The sequence below is a fragment of the Nicotiana tomentosiformis genome, chromosome 8 (genome assembly GCF_000390325.3).
Source record: "Nicotiana tomentosiformis chromosome 8, ASM39032v3, whole genome shotgun sequence".
Lineage (NCBI taxonomy): Eukaryota > Viridiplantae > Streptophyta > Magnoliopsida > Solanales > Solanaceae > Nicotiana > Nicotiana tomentosiformis.
In genome coordinates, this window is record NC_090819.1 from 14,949,371 (window position 1) to 14,967,715 (window position 18,345).

Below are 18,345 nucleotides of genomic sequence, written 5' to 3' on the forward strand. Positions count from 1 at the left end.
GAATAACATATGTGAGGAGACATACTCAAAAGACATATATACATATATATGCAAAATACAGTAGGGCGAGCCGACAAGGCCACACACTATCCAACTATACATGAATGTCTACAGACCTCTAATAGAGTGTAAAACTATATAAAGGACGGGACTGGGCCCCGTCATACCCTTATATGTATACAAAAGTATCGTACCAAAACCCAATAGCAGCTACGGATCAAATAAATCACACCAACTCTCGCTGAGCTAGGATCCTAAGAAGGGGGACCATCAGCCTGTCTACCTGCACCTGCGGGCATGAAACACAGACCCCCAGGCAATAGGGGCGTCAGCAACGAATAATGTACCGAGCATGTAAGGCATAAAAATCAATATATAAAAGGCATGAAAGAAACATGGAGTAAATAACTCAACCTGTAAGTCTGAATAGCTCTGTGAATCATGAAAATATTTATAATGTCATGCGTATGCGTATAAATTTCATATCATGCATAGTTATATGCGTACATAACATCATCAAGCCTCTGAGGGCATCCCATCATATCATCTCAGTCTCTATGGGCGAAATCATAAACGTATACCAGCTGATCAGGTGGTGGTGCGTATATAATGCCATAACCTTTCCCTCATACCCCATATATATATATATATACTATACGCGTATATAAAGCCATCTAGTCATGGGTCCATATACATGTATAAATGAATGCAGTGCATAATGAAATAAGTCAACAAGATCTCTCGGAATGTCATGCGACCCATCAACAGACGATATGATAGTAGGACACATGGGGAATCAAGAACATAGGTAACCATAGTACTTCTAGGAATAGAATCATTCGTGAAAGTGGCGTGCTTTCTAGTTTCGTTGAATCATATAGATCATGCCAAAAGGAAAGAAGGGATAGCCTTAACATACCTGTATGATCTCTTCCTTATTACTCAACCAAGTTCAACACAACTTCTTGCATCTACAACAAGTGAAATGATATTGCCGTTAACATATAATGTCGTACCATCGTATTTGGCTAGTCGTATGGCTTAAGGAAAATCGGGCAGCAACTCCCCTATTTTTAATACATCCCAAATACCACTAAGGGTCATCAACAGCCCAACAACAACAACTATAACCAACAATAGCAACAACAACAATATAATCTAATATGAGTTTCTCTGATTATCTTAACAATTATATTGAGCGGCAAGCTCGTTTTTACTCATAACAAGATATAAATTGAATCCAATTCTTATTCCATAAATTAGTTTACAACCTTCAGAACATCATACTTATATGTACTATATTATTTCTAGTTCAAAACAGCCACAAAATGCCTTCCAAAATAGCCCCATATGTCTAGCACCTTAATTTTTATCGTCAATCACTTATTTTTCATCTTTTCTTCTTCAATCAATTTAATTAACACCTAGAAAATCTTAACAAAAGCATTCACAACATTATCAAATTATTTCTCACAATTTTCAGCCACCACAAACTATATATTTAGCCACAAAACAGTCCAACCAAACAGACAACTATATCCAATGTTCTTTCAAGTGCCATCTTATATTTTTTTCACTCAAACAACACAACCAACAAAAGATTAACCTTAGGCACAATCAAAAAGATGTTATACATACCTTAGACAATAGCTAAAAATCGAAACCCTATCTCAACTTAGCTCACAATATCCCTCAATCATACCACAACATCATAGAAGCATTCTCGTGTAGTCTTTAACACCTTTGATGATGATTTGAGTTGATTTCCCTTGAGTTTGGTTCTTGGGATCTTGGGATATGTTAGGGAGAGTTTTGGAGAGTTTTTGGACGAAATTTGGGTGAGAAATGACCCGAAATGAGGCTGAAACATCTTTTAAAAGACGTAAGGTCGGTGGCCATCTCAAGTAGGTCCCAACCGAGCTACTTGCGCAGTCTCGCAAAAACATGAATATCTCCCTACTCTGACGTCGTATCGATGAACGATTTAATGCATTAGAAATTAGACTCATAGATATTCAATTTTGTATATAGTATGTCCTAAAAATACCTTATATAGCACACGAAATATATTTCTCAAAAAGCTCCGTTACAAGGCAAATTCTTAGTCGGTTTTTCCGCAACTTTAATCCGATATTTTTCAAAACTTTATATTTTCATCCAAACATCACATATAGCCATATTATGACTTTAAACTTATTTAAATCATGATTAACAAGTCACATATTTATTACGTCACTCTGGGACGCACAAGGTGTAACGTAGAATATTCGTCAAACTCATTAACATAGGGAAGTTCAACGACGTGATTCTTTCTTTCCCAGAAAGCATTTGGGAAGTCAGAAAAGACTTCAAGTTAAAGTTTCTTTTGAAAACAAGTAATTTTGTCAATCATCTCCAGGGTTTTAAAAACAAGTTCAATTTTCTTAATTTTGATGTATTCTTTTAAGAAATTGAGTTGTTTAGTAAGAAGATTAAGTTTGAAAATTATCTTAGATTTTAAAAGGGCATTATCTTCGATAGTCATAGGTTTAAGAAAAGGAAAAATAATCTTTTTACCTAGAATAATGGTTTTGATAGAATCTAGTTCTGTAAAATATGGTTTTATTTGGGATAAAAAGGGTATACCCAAAATAATTTCCTCGTTAATATCACGTGTAATAACAAAATCATTTACAAAGCAAATACCGTTATTACAGATATGAGCCTTAGAAAGTTTGTAATTGATTTTAAGACGTTCGCCAGTAGCGGAGTATAATCGAGAAGTTCCTTTCTCAAGATATTTGGTAGGGATTAATCCTTCGACGATACAGTTCTGATCGGCGCCAGAGTCAAGTAAAGCAATCTTGTTAAGAGTGAGATTTTTGTTAATCACAAGATTGATGGGAATATGCCAACTTTGGGTCTTAACTATTGAAATAGTTTTTATCCATGTGGCATCAGATTGATAGGTTTATGAATCTTCAGATATGTTTGAAGGATCAACCTCTTTAAGAGGACTATCTTGGTAAGGAGGAACCTGACTTAGAATTTCGTTAGTCAGTTACTCCATTTCTATTTTTTCAAGTCTCTGCTTGATCTGTTTGACTTCGTCTTTGACTGATTTTAATTCAGTCTTAAGTTCTTGTATCGAAGGTTCATAGGTAGAGGTATGCGTATTGAAACGGTTCATGACATGCTTCATGTTAAAGGGTTCTACATGGGATTTCAATTTGGGAGTGAAAATGACAATGTTTTTGAGCTCAAAGAGATATTTGCTCTTAAGCTCAGGGTCTTCGATATGGTTGGTAATATCGAAAAGAATTTCTTTAGAGTTATTAGTGAGAACTCTAATAGATTTATTGTCACAAGTGCAGAAGGTTCCTATACATTGACAGGAATCGCTAAAAGCGCTTGAGTCAGACTCATAGGCAACGTTGATAAGGTCACCATCGCTATAGTCTTCGGATGAGGATGAAGAGTTGGTCATTTTCTTCAAGGATAGAGATGACTTTTTTCTTTAAATCATTATCGAGTTCGAGAAGATTAACTTTCTTTTTTTCTTGACTTTGACTCGACACTCACTAGCTTTATAGCCCATTTTGCCACATGTCCAACACGAGTCTTTATGCCCTTTTAAACTATTTCTCGGTCTTTTGATTCTTTTATTGTAAGAACCAGATTTTTTATGGGTTCTGGGTTTACCTGTATAAGGCTTCTCCTTGATTCGCTTTGAAGCAGCCCTGGAAGGTGCGATGGTATTACTGAAACCAAAATCTTGACAAAAGTTGTCAAGTTCACTATTGGATATACCACGCTCTTTCTTAAGCTGGGTTTTAAGCTTAATGTTTGTACAAAGCTCTAAGACCATGACATTAATTAAGCTGATAATATCACCGTAACTAAGGTCTTTATAAGGGATTTGGCCATTACAACGATCCTTTATCCTAGCTCTAACCTTTTCGGCGAATATGGAGGGTAGTCCGCTAATAAATCTTTCTTTCCAGAAATCATTATTGCAATATTCTCTTATAATGACCTTAGCTAGGAAATTTTCCATGTACCATCGAAAGTCGGTAAGATGAGGACAAGAAAGATTATTGAGAATTTCAAAACTTCTGTCCTTGAAGAATTTAGGTTCAACAATAAAATGCTTGGCTATACAATAGATTAAAGTAACTATAGCGTCTTCTTTGATCTCTTGAGTCTGGACTTCTGCTTTGTTTTCAAGTTTAATAACTTGATTAACCGTTATGGCGTTGAGGACATTCCTTTTGTCCTCATTGGTGAGGTAATTGTCCCACTAATTTTTCAAGGTTCCAGTGAACCCAGAAGTGATCATAGTAGCCAAATTTTTGTCTGAAGCATCAGCGACTTTATAAGCTGTTATGGCCAGGCCATTTCATGCAGCTTATTGAAGATTTGATGATCAACAAGGCCATCAGTATTCTATTCGGTGATTTCTTTTCCAGAATACGAAGAAGAAACCGTAAACCTATCTTCTTTGAATTGTACATCTGGAAAAAATGGTCTACTAGTATAGTTTTTCCTATAAGGAAATCTATATGACTTAGAGCTTAATTTGTTAAGCTCGTTACTATCCTTGGATAGTACTTTGACTCCTTCTTGGGTAGTATCTTTGCTGGTAGAGGCTACATAATTCTTTTTGTCAGAAATATGAGTCTTAGCCAGCTGACCGCTGATCTTTTTAAGGAGATCTTTGGTAAGATCAAGCTTGTCATTAAGTTTGGGAAACTTAGATTTATCAAATTTAGGGATTTTGAAGACAAGATTTCTTTCAATGAGAATTGGCTCTTTAGAAGAAGAGGGTTGTTTGGAAACAATCCCAGAATTGGAGTCTTGTAGATGGCATGAGACAACATGAAGAACTTGATTGGTGTAATTATTTTGTTCAATTACTTTATTGATATCTGCATTTGTAATTAAAGCAAAGGGATTGGAAATTTTTCGTTTAAATGGAGAGGCAATAATAATTTCTCCATTATAAGGAATAGAGATCTGTTCTAATGGTGGAATGGAAGATTCTATAGTTTGTGCCTTGGTGTACCACTTGTTCACCAAAACAGAAAGTGATTCAGCATGGTCATCGAGTTGACCGGAACAAGAAAACCATTTGAAAAACTCAATATCGCATCTGAGTCTTTTCATGTCAGCTATCTATTTTTTCTGAATGCTAATCTTTGGTTAAGTGTGTATGTATCAACATACCACTTTCGCTTGATTTGATTATCAGGTTGTTCCCATAATTTATTGAGGGTTTTGAGATCTGGATCGAATTTCTCTCCGGATCTAATCATGCCTAAAACATCGTTTCTCATTTCACTAGCAGTTGGACTACCAGCTTGAGGTGGAAGATTATAGTAGACTTTGGGAATGGTTTTATTAAAGTCTACGCCATGAATTTTACGATCTTCAAGATCGTCGCTATTTTGGCTTCCATTTCTTTCCGAGGGTTTAGAAGAAAAAGGTCTTGAAAAAGACATTCTTCTCATAGAATTGGATCTTAAGAATTTTAAGTCTATAGATCCATCAGAGAATTGAATAACTTGCCTAATTTGCGAGCTTTCAGGAGCAAGCCGGGGTTGAGAAATTGAATTAAAGTGCCATTCATCTCTGGAAAGAATGTCACTCCACTCAATTATCCTAGGAACGAATGTGTTGCCATGTTCATGGCTAGCTTCCATTAACATAGTAGCACCTTTGGTACTTGAGATTCTAGCTTTTGGGGCTAGAGTAGTTTTCATGAGCCTATAATATACTCTGTATATTATGGCGATTTCGCGAGTGTTTACCTTGTTATTTAGGTTCTTGACCTTAATATTCAAGGTAAGAGTATCCATAATATTCTGGTCGTTGATATCAATAGAGTAATTAGGATAACAATTAAAGTAAATCAAGCCATTAGCGAGGTTACTTTGAAAGACACCTAAGAGGGAGTCATCAAAATTAAGATGACGACTGTCTCTTAAGAGTAGACAGAGGAGGGGGGAGGGGGGAGGGGGAGTGTCTAAACCTAATCTAAAAAGAGGTTTGACAGCAACTTGTACAAGTCCGATATGAAGGAACTTGTATTCTTTACGATACCTATTGATATCTCTTTGATTGAATAACTGAATAGTTTCTAGGGACTTATTGATAGTAACAATAGGCTCACAAGTCTTGATATTATAGCTTTTTACAAAGCTGAAATGATCAATATCATAAATAGAATGGAATTTTTCTCAAGGGATATTCCAATTTTGAAGGTCTTGTTCTACTTTGGATATTTTATCCGTAGAGGAGATGTTAACACTATTTCAGACAAATTGGTTGCTAGAGGATGCACTCATGAGAGTAGATATTAGATGTACTATCCTTAGAGTCTTTATTCAAATATCTTGGAATTATGATTAAAGAATTACGTAAGTAACTGTTTCTAAATATAGTCTACGGTATTTCTTTAGAAAAATCAAAAAATACAGGTTCAAGTTTATATTGGATTTTTAGCAATAATCTTGATAGGTCAATTTTCTCAGTTACTGTAGCGTGACGGGACCACCAACCTGCCTGTCTTACCACACTGCGGGCCTTACGGTTATTCAGGCTAACCAACGTCTGAATCGGTACTTATCCGATTACGAATAGTCTACAAAGAAAATTCATGAATCTTATTTCTAAAAAGACCCTCACAACAAGAATAGTATTGTATAAATAACCTGAAAGACATGCTGTATTCTATATTACGAAACAGTATAATCAGTAATACTAAATCATATTATCAAGATACGACTGACTCCAGGACAATATATGTGGATTTAGCTGCTCATATTTTATACAAAAATATGTAACACATGGCTCTGATACCAGAAAACAGATCGTATGTATAACTTAAAAATACATAAATTAAAAGCGCAATAAAAGAATACTTACTTAAACATTACTTTATTTATTTCATAGCAAGAGAGTACATTGAAAACATTCAGAGAAAATCTTAAGGACCGAAACTTTTCTGATGCTTCCTATTACATTTTGTAAGTTCTTATATAGAACTTTGAGAGAGATATCCTTGTGGTGAGATACTTTCACGTGGATGGTCATCTTTAATGATGCTTTCTTGGTAGTGCAGACTTGATTTAATAAAAATCTTTTATTTTTAGCGGTGGCTTTTATAAAGTTGTCTGGGCTGTCAGGATCATCTTTAAATAAAGCTGTCCTTGATAATGATGTCTTGTCTTTTGATGATGACTGCTTGTCTTCTACTTTTGTGAAGGGGCAAGTCTAAAGGGGTAAGATTCCAATGAAGATGTGTCTCTGGAATTACTAAGGGGTAAGATTCCATGAATTAACTCTGGAATTACTTAGAATAAATTCCATAGGAGTTTTAGTACAAAGTGCTCAAAGTGAGGAATGAGAAAGAGTTCAATACTAAAATATCAATGTAAGAATTTAAGCATAAATAAACATGACAGCCTCAAACAAGTATAACACCCCAGAATTTTTTTAAATGACTACATTGAATGAACATATTCAGGCCTATACAAGTTGCGATTAAGGATTCCAGAAGAAATTCAAAGCAAGGTCGACACAATATCATATTGACTTAGAAAGGTCCACATAACACAGATGTTCAGAAGCATGAACACAAACCGGGATGAAACATAATTGCGAGGGCTTGGACACATACCAATTTACAGATTTAACAACAAGTAGAGGAGAATCACCAAGTTCCAGTAGCAAAATAAGAACAACAGCAAAAACTCCAAACTCTAGTACGACAGAGTTCACAGGAGTTTCGAACGAGCCCCAAGCAATGCTCGCGCTAGGGAGGTAGATAGAGAGGATTCCGGTGGCCTTGACTTTCAGCCAGCCACATTCAAGAGTACAGAATAATCCAGAAAGACTGAGAGAATAACAGTAGTTTTGAGGTCCCTTTAGGGGAAACAGGAAGGGGTTCTTATAGTAACAAAATTGAACGAACAAACAAGGAAACATAGTTAATCAAACACAAATAAGGAAAGAAAAGCATGCAAAATCGATTTAGAATCAATTTAGGAGAAAAATCGAGTAAACCCTAGTTCAAGAAGGAGAACACAAATAGTCAAATACCTCACTAAATCGGACCCATATAGTCTGGTAGTGAATGTATCAAGTCAAGAACATGAAAATCATACAAAATGGGAGTTGAACGAACACCCACTGACTCAGCTTCCATAAATAATTGAGTAGCAAACACTGTAATATTGAGAAAATGGTAAGAACCTCCATGTGTGCAAAAAAGAAAAGGGAACATGGAAGATTTTCCATGTGATATCGGATTAGGGACTAAGGTTTGAATGGAGGCGGCTAGGATTTCTTTCAGAGAAGAGAGAACATTCGAGCGGGTATGGGGGCGGCTGTTAGGTGGGAAATGAGGTAGGTTTTTCGGGTTTGGGTATTTAAAATAGAGAGATTGCTTATGGGCCTTTGATCATCTGAGATCAACATCCAGGATTTTAAAAAAGAGCGGGGCGGGTCATTGAGACGGGTCGCGTCCGGGTATAGTAAAGGGGTCGTTTGGTTTGCACTGTTGAAGGGTGAATTATGGTGTGGGCTAAATGTTTTGGGCCTGATTTTGGTCCGAAATTAGTCCTATATTGGACTACAATTTAAATACACGAAATTCATTTAAAAATAAATTATAAAAAATAATAATAAAAATATTATTTATGCAGTAAAATGCTTGAAAATAATAGCTTAATATTATAAAAATATAAAATGCTATTTTGGTATAAATAATATTATAAACGCAATTATTTATAGAATATAGGCCATTATTGTAACTAGTGTAGATAAAATAGAGAAAATGCGAATATAATTATGTAAAAATGAGATAAGATATTATAAGCTGCATATGAGTATAAAATGATAAATTTGGATGATTACATAAACCTAAAAATAATTTAAAGGGATGATTAGTAAATATTTGAGCAAAATAAATGGATCAATTTTAAAGTTTTAAAAAATTATAGAAAATACTTATATGGACCTTGTAAATTGGGTAATAATGCAAAGTGATATTTTGAAAGTATACATAATACTTTATAAAATATAAGGGCAAAATTGAGTATCAACATTGACTCCTCGTGGATTTTATTTTCACATATATACATATGTACACTTTTATTTGCAGTAAATTATAGCATGACTAAGATTCTTTTAAGTTCTTGTTCAACGCTTGACTAGCTCAAAAGAAAGTAGCTGAAGTTTGTAGATGGGCTTTTGAATAAGAAATGGGTGATTTACGAGAGCAACGGCCCCTAGCGCCAAGAGCAAGCACATTTAATTTATATTATTTTCTTAACGTGTGTCATATGCTATTAGTACTATTTCATTTTGTGAGAGGGCTCTTTCTCCATGAAAATTGAATAATTAAACTTGGTAAGATTAGTTTGAAGATTGTTACATAACTATAAATCATTAAGGTACATAAAACTATTCGCCATTTTTCAAATTTTGACCGTAGGCATTTGCATCTTATAGTCATGTATCTTTATCAACAGATATACAAACGACGCTACCTTAAAATTTCATCAGGATGCAGCTTCGAAAGATCAATTTGGAATCCAATTCTAAAAAATATTTCCATATTGCTATTAGCTACGGTCCGAGGAACCTATATGTAATATTGAAAGGTTACCGGATCTCGTAAACTTCAGCAGTGTATATACATGTGGATACTTTGAAAATGATTAATTTAAATTACTTGGCACCCTAAACACTAAAAGCTTTTAGGGGCACTGGTTAAGCAGAATACTGTGCTCTGTCGTGTTAAATTTCTGGGTCCGGCTCTATACGGAGTAATCCTAGTACGAGTGAGAATCACAACTGTGGACCAAAAAAGATGCTTGAAATCATTTTAATACTTATATTCCTATGTGATATGATAGAGGCAGCAGTGCAAACTAAGTGGCCAAGTATAGACAAAAAAGAATAAATAAGAGATCTTTAAGCAAACGCCACAACCGAAAAATAGGCTAGTTCATTAAATCAGTAGGCCGTGCTAGCCTTTGCTGTGATTACTTTTCCCCTATGTAAAAACAAAGGAATCGTCCTTGCTTGAAAACTATTGCCAAGACAGATGCTACTACGTACGTCTTTATTCAATAGCGATCTGAGCTCTTGGAATATGAACAAATTCGAAGAATTGCAAAATCTTGGTGATCTTCACTATTTAATGAATGGGGGAGTTGGCAGTATATGTGTCTATTAATTAGAAGCTGGTATTGGGTGAAACCTCAAACTATTCAAAATAAGGATGCTTTTAGGTAGATGAATTTGAGTAATGATTCACATAATAGCCTGGTTTGCTGTCACTTATTCTACAACGTTGTCTAGAACACCTATCTTAATGCCTTGGAAACGGTTAAGTTTATCTCCTAGGACAAGGGAGAAAAAAACTTTACACCAAATCACATTAATTATCTACCAAGTTTAAGCGATTAATTAAGGAGCAAATACGTATAAATTAATTATGATCAAGTCATAAAAGTATATATGAAAAACGTGTCATGCATTAATCAGCTTGGAGTAAACATCAAATGTGGGTATGATTGATGGTAAGAGAAGGATGGAGATTTTTCTAAGGTCTTATGTATTCATAAAAGTTTTTATTGTTTTTTTACCGTCTTGCTTAGGAAAGACACATCTCCGTCCAGACAAGATCCTTCAAGTTTCATTTTTGAATGAAGTTAGACGATACAACTCTTATTAGTTTAATAATTTACTCAGGAATTATTCAATGAATCGGTTAATTGGAATTGCGGGATGAATATATATTACAAATGATAAATCAATTTCTTTTTTTATATGTCTGCCAGAGAGGTTCAGAAAATAGGCATATAAAGAATAGAAGTGCTGACTCTTAATCCCACAGAGGTTCAACTTAACTATCAAACACTACGAGGGGGTGAAGAACTACTGGGAAAAATAAATGAACGAGCACTGGCCCTTGACCTCTCACCTCCATTCCTTGCAAGAAATAGGCTGGGAAAGAATTTGCTCGACATCAATGGCAACCCAATTTAGTCATTTGAAACAAAATCTAACATTTACAATAACAGAAGAGAGTTTTGCAGTGGCAGAGCCACATTGCCAAGGGTGGTCAATTGAATTCAGAATCTAACATTTACAATACCAGATGAGAGTTCTGCAGCGGCGGAGCCACATTGGTCAAGGGTGGTCATATATATATATATATATATATATATATTGATCGTTGCATCTTATTAAAAATCTGAAAATGTTTATAGTATAGTGGCAAAAAGGATTCAAAAAATACTTAAGATCATAGGTTCCACTTTTAACAGTGACATTTAGTGTTTTTTGAATCCCTTTGTCTCGAATCCTGCCTGAGCCCCTAGGTTTGCTGACTTCCAACAAATTACCTCCCTTACGAAAAAGTATGGCTTAATGATCAATGAAGTGGGTTGAGAACCTGATGTCTCAGGTTCAAATCTCAGTAGAAATAAAAGCATTAGGTGTTTTCTTCCCATATGTGTAAGCCTTGGTGGATAAAGTCACATGGTACCTATTGCTGGTAGGAGGTAGCACGTATTTCGTAGAATTTAATCAAGGTGCGCGCAAGCTGGCCCACACAGCACAGTTATAAAAAAAAAGAAGGAAAAGAGGTAACAAGGAGTAAATTCAATAGGTGATACAAAAACATATGGAAGCAAAGACATCATAAATGACTTTCATATTCCCTGTACTATGTTAATGTTATGGATTGTCACGTTCTTCTCTCTCATGCAATAATGCTAGGTCACGTTAAAGTCGAAGTCCTTGTTGTAAGTTTGAGGCCAATAAAAGTAGCTTCATCTGTCAACATAAACTTTCCCCATTCTGTACGAGAAACCTATCAAATTGTAGTATCTTTAGCTCATCTTTAATCCAAATCCTGTTCTCCACTTACCAGACTTCACATAGAAGCAGAAAGGTATGGAACTTTGTGGTCCTCACATATTCTTTCCCTTCTCTTTCACCTTTATTTATTTCAAGTATCACTTTATTCATTTTCTCATATTCTTGTGCTCCTCTCTCTAGTTTTTCCCAACTTGTTTGCTTCCCCACAAAGAGATGGAAACTAGCAAATGGGAAGAGAAGAGAAGCATGACGGCAGCAGAAATGGAAGAGGAGGATGACGAGGAAGACGAAGATGTTGTGGAGGACAACAAAAGGAAGAGGGTCTTGACTCACTCGGGAAGGAAGGTACCTGGCGGAGAGGGTTCAAAGCTGCCTTCCTGTCAAATTGAGGACTGCACTGCAGATATGGCAAATGCCAAGACATACCATCGCCGCCACAAGGTCTGTGAATTTCATGCAAAGGCTCCAGCAGTACTTATTGGTGGACTCCGACAGCGTTTCTGTCAGCAATGCAGCAGGTTCAAAACTCTAAATCTTTCAATATGCATTTGAGTTTAACTTCTATACACCGATGAGATCACCTAAAAGATAATTACAAGGAACTGCCTATACACTTGGAAAATAAGGCAGGCAATTTGCTACAACAGGTTAAATTACACGGTCAGTGTACAAAAGTTAAATTCTATGCATTTCTAGTTTGTATATGTGTCTTTGTGTTGTCTTACGATAACATTAAAATGCAGTTATATGCATAGCTTAGAACACACACAGCCACTAGGCACACAAACAAGCATTTCAATTAGCCGATGACCACAAAACAGGATAACTTTAGCTAAAGCCCTAATGCATCTACATCAAAGACCATCACCTTCAACAAGAACAAAACCAGAGTGGCATAAAGTTGCAAGGCTGGTAATCCTCCTCACATGTTATGCTTCGGGTATCATTTTATTTAAGAAACATAGTTCTGGGTGAACAACAAATCCACTAATATCCTTGTATTTATGCTGTTTAAAATAACAATATATTCTTCATAAAAAGCTCATTGAGTCTACAGATTAGATAGCCTTCAGATTCACATAGCATGGAACCAAAGCCAAATCAAACAACTATGGGGGCAGCCTGATGCACTAAGCTCCCGCTATGCGCGGGATCCGAGAAAGGGCGGAACCACAAGGGTCTATTGTACGCAGCCTTACCCTACATTTCTGCAGGAGGCTATTTCCACGGCTTGAACCCGTGACCTCCTGGTCATATGGCAACAGCTTTAGCAGTTACGCCAAGGCTCCCTTTCCCAAATCAAACTACTATAATAACGGTAATTTCTTTTGTATGAATTTCATTGTGCTCAGTGCTGCTTTAAATTCAAAGGTAAGGGCATTCTAAATCAATAACACTAGTATGGAGAACAATCTGTTGTCGAGTCTCAAAATGGGAATTCTTTGTCGTTCCCTGCATTTATTCGGCAGGCAGGAAACCTGGACCGAAGATACTGACGGGATAAATATCTGAACCTCCAAGGTAAGATTATTGCATCTGATACTGGGTTATTCCCAGAAGGTACCTTCATTTCCTATAAAGACAGACAAAATATTACTACTACGGAGAACAAATAATTTCTCTCCTCTCAAACAGGGCTTATTCTTGACACCCAATTTTCTATTCCAAAAGCAGGAGGTAGGCTTGATTCAACTAATATTAGGGCATGCTAAAGATTCACTCATTTCCTATAACAATCTGTAGTCTCTCATCAATGATGAAAGTCTATACACATCGCACGGATTTTACTGATCTTTTAATCAGCTGCTTTTAAGTTGCAAACTCTAGGCATAGGTAAAAATTAAGTACTGTAAACTCACCATGGCCTGACAACTGAAACATAAAAACTGAGTAAGAACCAACAGTAAGACAAAGAAATAAGCAAGGGCAAAGCTTTTTCTTCCTAGATCCCTTTCCCTTAGTGACTAGAATGGAACCAACCAGATCTTTATTTACGGTCTTTTTTCTAGCTCTATTTTGTTGCAAGGATGTTGTATCTTGGTTGTCTTGTGTCCTCTCAGAACTTTTCTGCGGAATTTCATTTCTTTTATATCATGAATTTATAATATGCAGGTTTCATCAGTTGGGAGAGTTCGATGAAGCAAAAAGGAGTTGCAGGAGACGTTTGGCAGGCCACAATGAACGCCGTCGTAAAAGTTCATGTGATTCTCCTGGAGAAGGGTCAAGTTAAAGGGGCATCAGTCCAATGGCAGAGAAATCACCTACTTGTGGACTGATGGAAGATAAACTCCCACTGAAAAATATAATCACGGTTTTACCATGCTCGCTCTCTTCTGTCACTATCCAATTTTCCTTTTTAACAAAAATTATCATGTAAGGTATGCATTGAGTAGTAATTTCATTTCGCTTGAAAAGAAAGGAGTATGAAAGAGTGTGTCATTAACTTTGTCTGTTAGTACTTTGATAGTTCGTAGACTGAAAATATAATTATGCTGTGTTACATATGGATGCTGCTTGAAAACTTCCCTCTTGACATGCCATCTCACACTTACAAAGTTTCTTTAATTTTTCTAATTATCATCACTCTCACAGAGCTTGAGTCTAGCTTAAAAATGCTTTTCACCTCATGCAACAAAACAGCACTCAATGAGCATCACAAAATATAAACTGTGTGTGAGAAACAGGTAGAATTGACCTGTTCAATTAGGCATATAGTTAGTATTCGACTGCACTGAAGCAGATTGGAGTACGCAAAACCGTTTTTCACAGAATATATCACCAATATTGCAGCTAATAATGTTGTGCAATAAAGCTTAAGAAGAACACTCCAACTTCAATTAACTTTGACCAATAACCAACCACATCAATCAAGCTACGATACTACCTTTGGTCCTTTGAATAAAGGGAAAAAAAGAAAGTGAGAGAACCACAAAGCTATTAAAGATGCTCGGATTATCTCATTAAAAAAATAACGTGCTTGTGCCAAATTAGTAGTGCGACGGTGAGGGCACATCAAAAGAATCATGGAGTAACCTTGCCACGAGCCTCTAAAGCTTTAAGCCAAGCAGGCAACCAGAATAGTATTGGCAGCAATCAGGATTTCTTACTAGTTCAAATCACGCTTGATTCCCAACAATTTGGCAGACAACTCCCATGCGACAATTGCAGCTGCATTAGCAGGAAAAGCTCTCACAATTGTAGGACCTAGACCCGTATAGCATCCTCTAAGACCTGATCTCCCATAAATCTACAATAATAAACTGATTCAGGCATTTCGTGTAGTAATTTTCAAGTTCAAAATACAAGAGATTATGGTAATTACCGATTTTAAAATGAGAAACGGATTTCTCGTATGGTTTTTCTCTGGGGTAGTCTGAATTATAGTTTTTGCTACATCCAACGGCAGAACTGCTGACCAACACTGGAAAGGGCAGATGCACCAATTAATTGTGGATAGAGCATCACATGGAAAGTTTACAAACAGTACAGAACAAAACAAGGACAAGAGGTAGACTAATCAAGTAAAGTTACAAGGAGAAGTCATAAAGAATGTGGTAATTCCAACCAAGAATACTCACTGCTATACCACCGAGACCACCACTCATTATTCCAACTCCAACATCAACCAAGTGGCTTGACTCAGAGGAAGCACCTTTCAGTTGTAGATGCAAGTGATAACGAACATATTCATATGTACTAAAGAAGACAGCGTTTCCCAAAGATTCTCTTAGTAAAGTCGTGAAGCCTCCTCGAAATATGCCTGTGATCTGGAGAGGTTGTTTGTCAGCTTAAACGCACACCAGAAGCCAAATTTGCATCGATCAATAAATTTCTCACCCCTTCACTTTTTACAGTTTTAACAGCACACTCAAGTGGACCACTATATCTACTGGAGCTTGGTACCACAGAATCAGCACCTTGAACTTGCATCCTACACTGGAAATCACAGATATATCAAGGATGATACTTTCCAAGTAATTCTACAGCAGGATGTTATGAACTCTCGCATCACTTACCTTCACCAGTTCTGATGGGCATAGAATGAAGCTGATAATAGCTCCTCCAAAGGCAGCTGAAGGAACTATTGCACGAGGTTGGGGCTTACCTCCATCTGGTCCACCCTTTAAGCAAACACCAAATGTTCGTCATTAATAACAAACTACTGAGATATTGTCACAAAATCGCCAAAGTTCCAAGATACAAGTTAACGGTTCTAAGAGTAGTTGGCTTTCAACATATAACTGACAATCTTCGAATTGAAAGACACAGTAAAATCATCGCTGGATGAACGTTGAACAAACCTGCAGCAGTAGTTTTGTTTGGGAGTAAATACCAAATACAAGTGAGCTCTCAAAGGCCATGCCAATGAACGAAGATGTAGCTCCTCGATATAGCCCCTTAACCTGACACAGAAAATCTTTATCAGCCCAGGTCCTTCAGAGCCCTGAATCCCTGTGCCACACAAGAAGAAAAAAGAACAAAAGAAAAAAATAATAATTGCAGCATAGACAACAAAAATCGACTTTTTCTGGTGTACTCAATAAAAAAGGATATAAGATAAGGCTTATAGGTAAAAAAATATTATCTCAATTTATTTGAAAAAACAGAAACTAGGTTCTTGTATAAAAAAGTAACAGGATTTGGTGGCAATTCTACTTGACAAACGGTCATGGCGGCACAACTTGGCATTTATGTAAAAGAGCCTCTAGTGAGTTCTGTTTCCTCAGATCTGTTTACGTTCTACTTCAGTAACCAGAAACTTTAGACAGATCTTCAACGGAATAAACAATAAGATCATACGCGCATGAACATGCTCATGAATATAAATAGCAACAACAACAACAACAACCACCCTGTGAAATCCCACAAATGGGGTAACGGGAGGGTAGTGTGTACGCAGACCTTACCCCTACTCCGGAGGAGTAGAGAGGCTGTTTCCGATAGACCCTCGGCACAAGAAGAATGAATAGCGCAAGTAAAGATATATCACATTTAGTATATAGAAGACAAGGCTTATCGAAAACTGCGGATGGATTGAAAATAATAGGATCTTTCAACATCAGAAAAGCATTTAAGTAAAGAGATTACACGTTCCACCAACTAAACAACATTCCAATAAATAGACAGGTAAAGCTCAAAGTTGGATCTAGGAAAAAGTTGAGAGGCATACTCCTTCAGTTTGTAATATTCTAGCAGCACAATGCAATCCATTATTGTACTTTATTCCACGAGCTTCTGTATTGTGTTTCTGGAGCTTCACCTGACAAATACATTTCACTTAATTCAATAGGCAGACCCAGAGAAAGTCACAAGAACCTCTAACGCCTGCACAAGTATATAGTATATGATACTATTAAGATCTTCCCTAAACATAAAATTCTAACATCTCGCAGAGGTGACATTCAAGGGCGGATGTAGTGTTACTAGGTTTATTCAAACCGAACCTAGTAGCTTTGGCTCAGATCCTGTATGTGTGTTAAGAAATCCACTAAAGTATAAATAATAGATTTCAAACCAAGTAAATCAAATGTGCTGTGCTGAATCTTGAACTCGAGCCTTTAAAGTTCCTAGATCCGCCTCTAGCGACATTATGATGTGCTTCAAAGAAAATACCTTACCCTATTTCCTAAAACATTTTACTTAGACTTTTCAATAGCGAGGATGAATAAAGTAAGACAAAGCAATTGTAAAAACCAGAATATATGAATCCTCACTGACCATGTTACTCTATTTAAACTCATCTCATTTCATAATATAATCGACAATATGAATTCTCGCCGACCATGTTACTCTATTTAAACTCATCTCATACCAATATTATGCAAATTCTAATAAGAAGGTAGTAGAAGTTCTCTAACTAATTCCAGGGGAAACATGTGGTTTATTGGGTTAACTACATCTAACGGCCAAAAACAACAAAATACAGAAATCTCAAAATTGTGCTGCATCTAGTTCTAGCCATTCATCTATGAACACACAAAAAACCAGGAGCCTTATTTGTCCAAAATTCTACACGATAAATGAAAAAAAGGGGTTAAATTACGATTGCATAAATCAATTCAGTAATGCAAATGGGTATTTCTGTAGAGGAATTTACCTTGACAGTATCAAAAGGGTGACCAGTAATAACCATAGCAATACCGGCCATTAGACCCGCTACATAGTCCTTGTACCCGGAACTTCCCGGATCCATTTCTCTTTTCTTCCCACTTAAGTATTTGCTGTCTTCTCAGTTATCTATGCAGCTGTTTTTTGGAATTGTGCTGGGTTTTTGAAGGGTTTTTAGCTCAGTGATAAAATCCAATAATTTGCTCTCTGAGGGAACTGACACTTTTTGTAACAATACTAATTCCATCTTTTGGTTATTACCAAATTCGAGAAAATAACAAAAGTTATCCCTAATGTTTGGGAAAAGTTCAAAATAGTCTCTTATGTTTGTCAAAAGTGAGTACTTTTGGTCCACATTAA

The 18,345-nt window shown here is 36.3% G+C and overlaps 2 protein-coding genes and 1 long non-coding RNA gene across 5 annotated transcripts; 1 reads left to right on the plus strand and 2 right to left on the minus strand.

Annotated features, from left to right (window-relative positions):
• Positions 1–77: 77 nt before the first annotated feature.
• On the minus strand, positions 78–6,971 carry LOC138896622 (uncharacterized). The gene is made up of 3 exons (XR_011409989.1): positions 6,907–6,971; positions 920–971; positions 78–289 (listed from the first exon to the last, which is right to left on the minus strand). It is a non-coding gene; the product is annotated as an uncharacterized lncRNA (long non-coding RNA).
• Positions 6,972–12,090: 5,119 nt separating this feature from the next.
• On the plus strand, positions 12,091–14,410 carry LOC104114007 (squamosa promoter-binding protein 1). The gene is made up of 2 exons (XM_033660728.2): positions 12,091–12,395; positions 13,990–14,410. The coding sequence occupies exons 1-2, from the start codon at positions 12,091–12,093 to the stop codon at positions 14,105–14,107; spliced, it is 423 nt and encodes a 140-aa protein (XP_033516619.1). The 3' UTR covers positions 14,108–14,410.
• On the minus strand, positions 12,240–18,215 carry LOC104114008 (mitochondrial arginine transporter BAC1). 3 transcript variants are annotated; one of them, XR_011410213.1, is made up of 9 exons: positions 17,975–18,215; positions 17,048–17,137; positions 16,179–16,280; positions 15,894–15,998; positions 15,715–15,813; positions 15,409–15,644; positions 15,200–15,298; positions 14,985–15,124; positions 12,240–12,377 (listed from the first exon to the last, which is right to left on the minus strand). XR_011410213.1 is itself a non-coding variant. In XM_009624348.4 (9 exons), coding segments are annotated over exons 1-9 (921 nt in total). In that variant the 5' UTR covers positions 18,071–18,215; the 3' UTR covers positions 12,240–12,376. The 3 variants fall into 3 exon arrangements, 2 of the variants coding, with proteins under 2 accessions (XP_009622643.1, XP_070038211.1); XM_009624348.4 differs by having other exon boundaries at positions 15,456–15,644; XM_070182110.1 differs by lacking the exon at positions 12,240–12,377 and adding an exon at positions 13,581–14,087 and having other exon boundaries at positions 15,456–15,644.
• Positions 18,216–18,345: the final 130 nt, after the last annotated feature.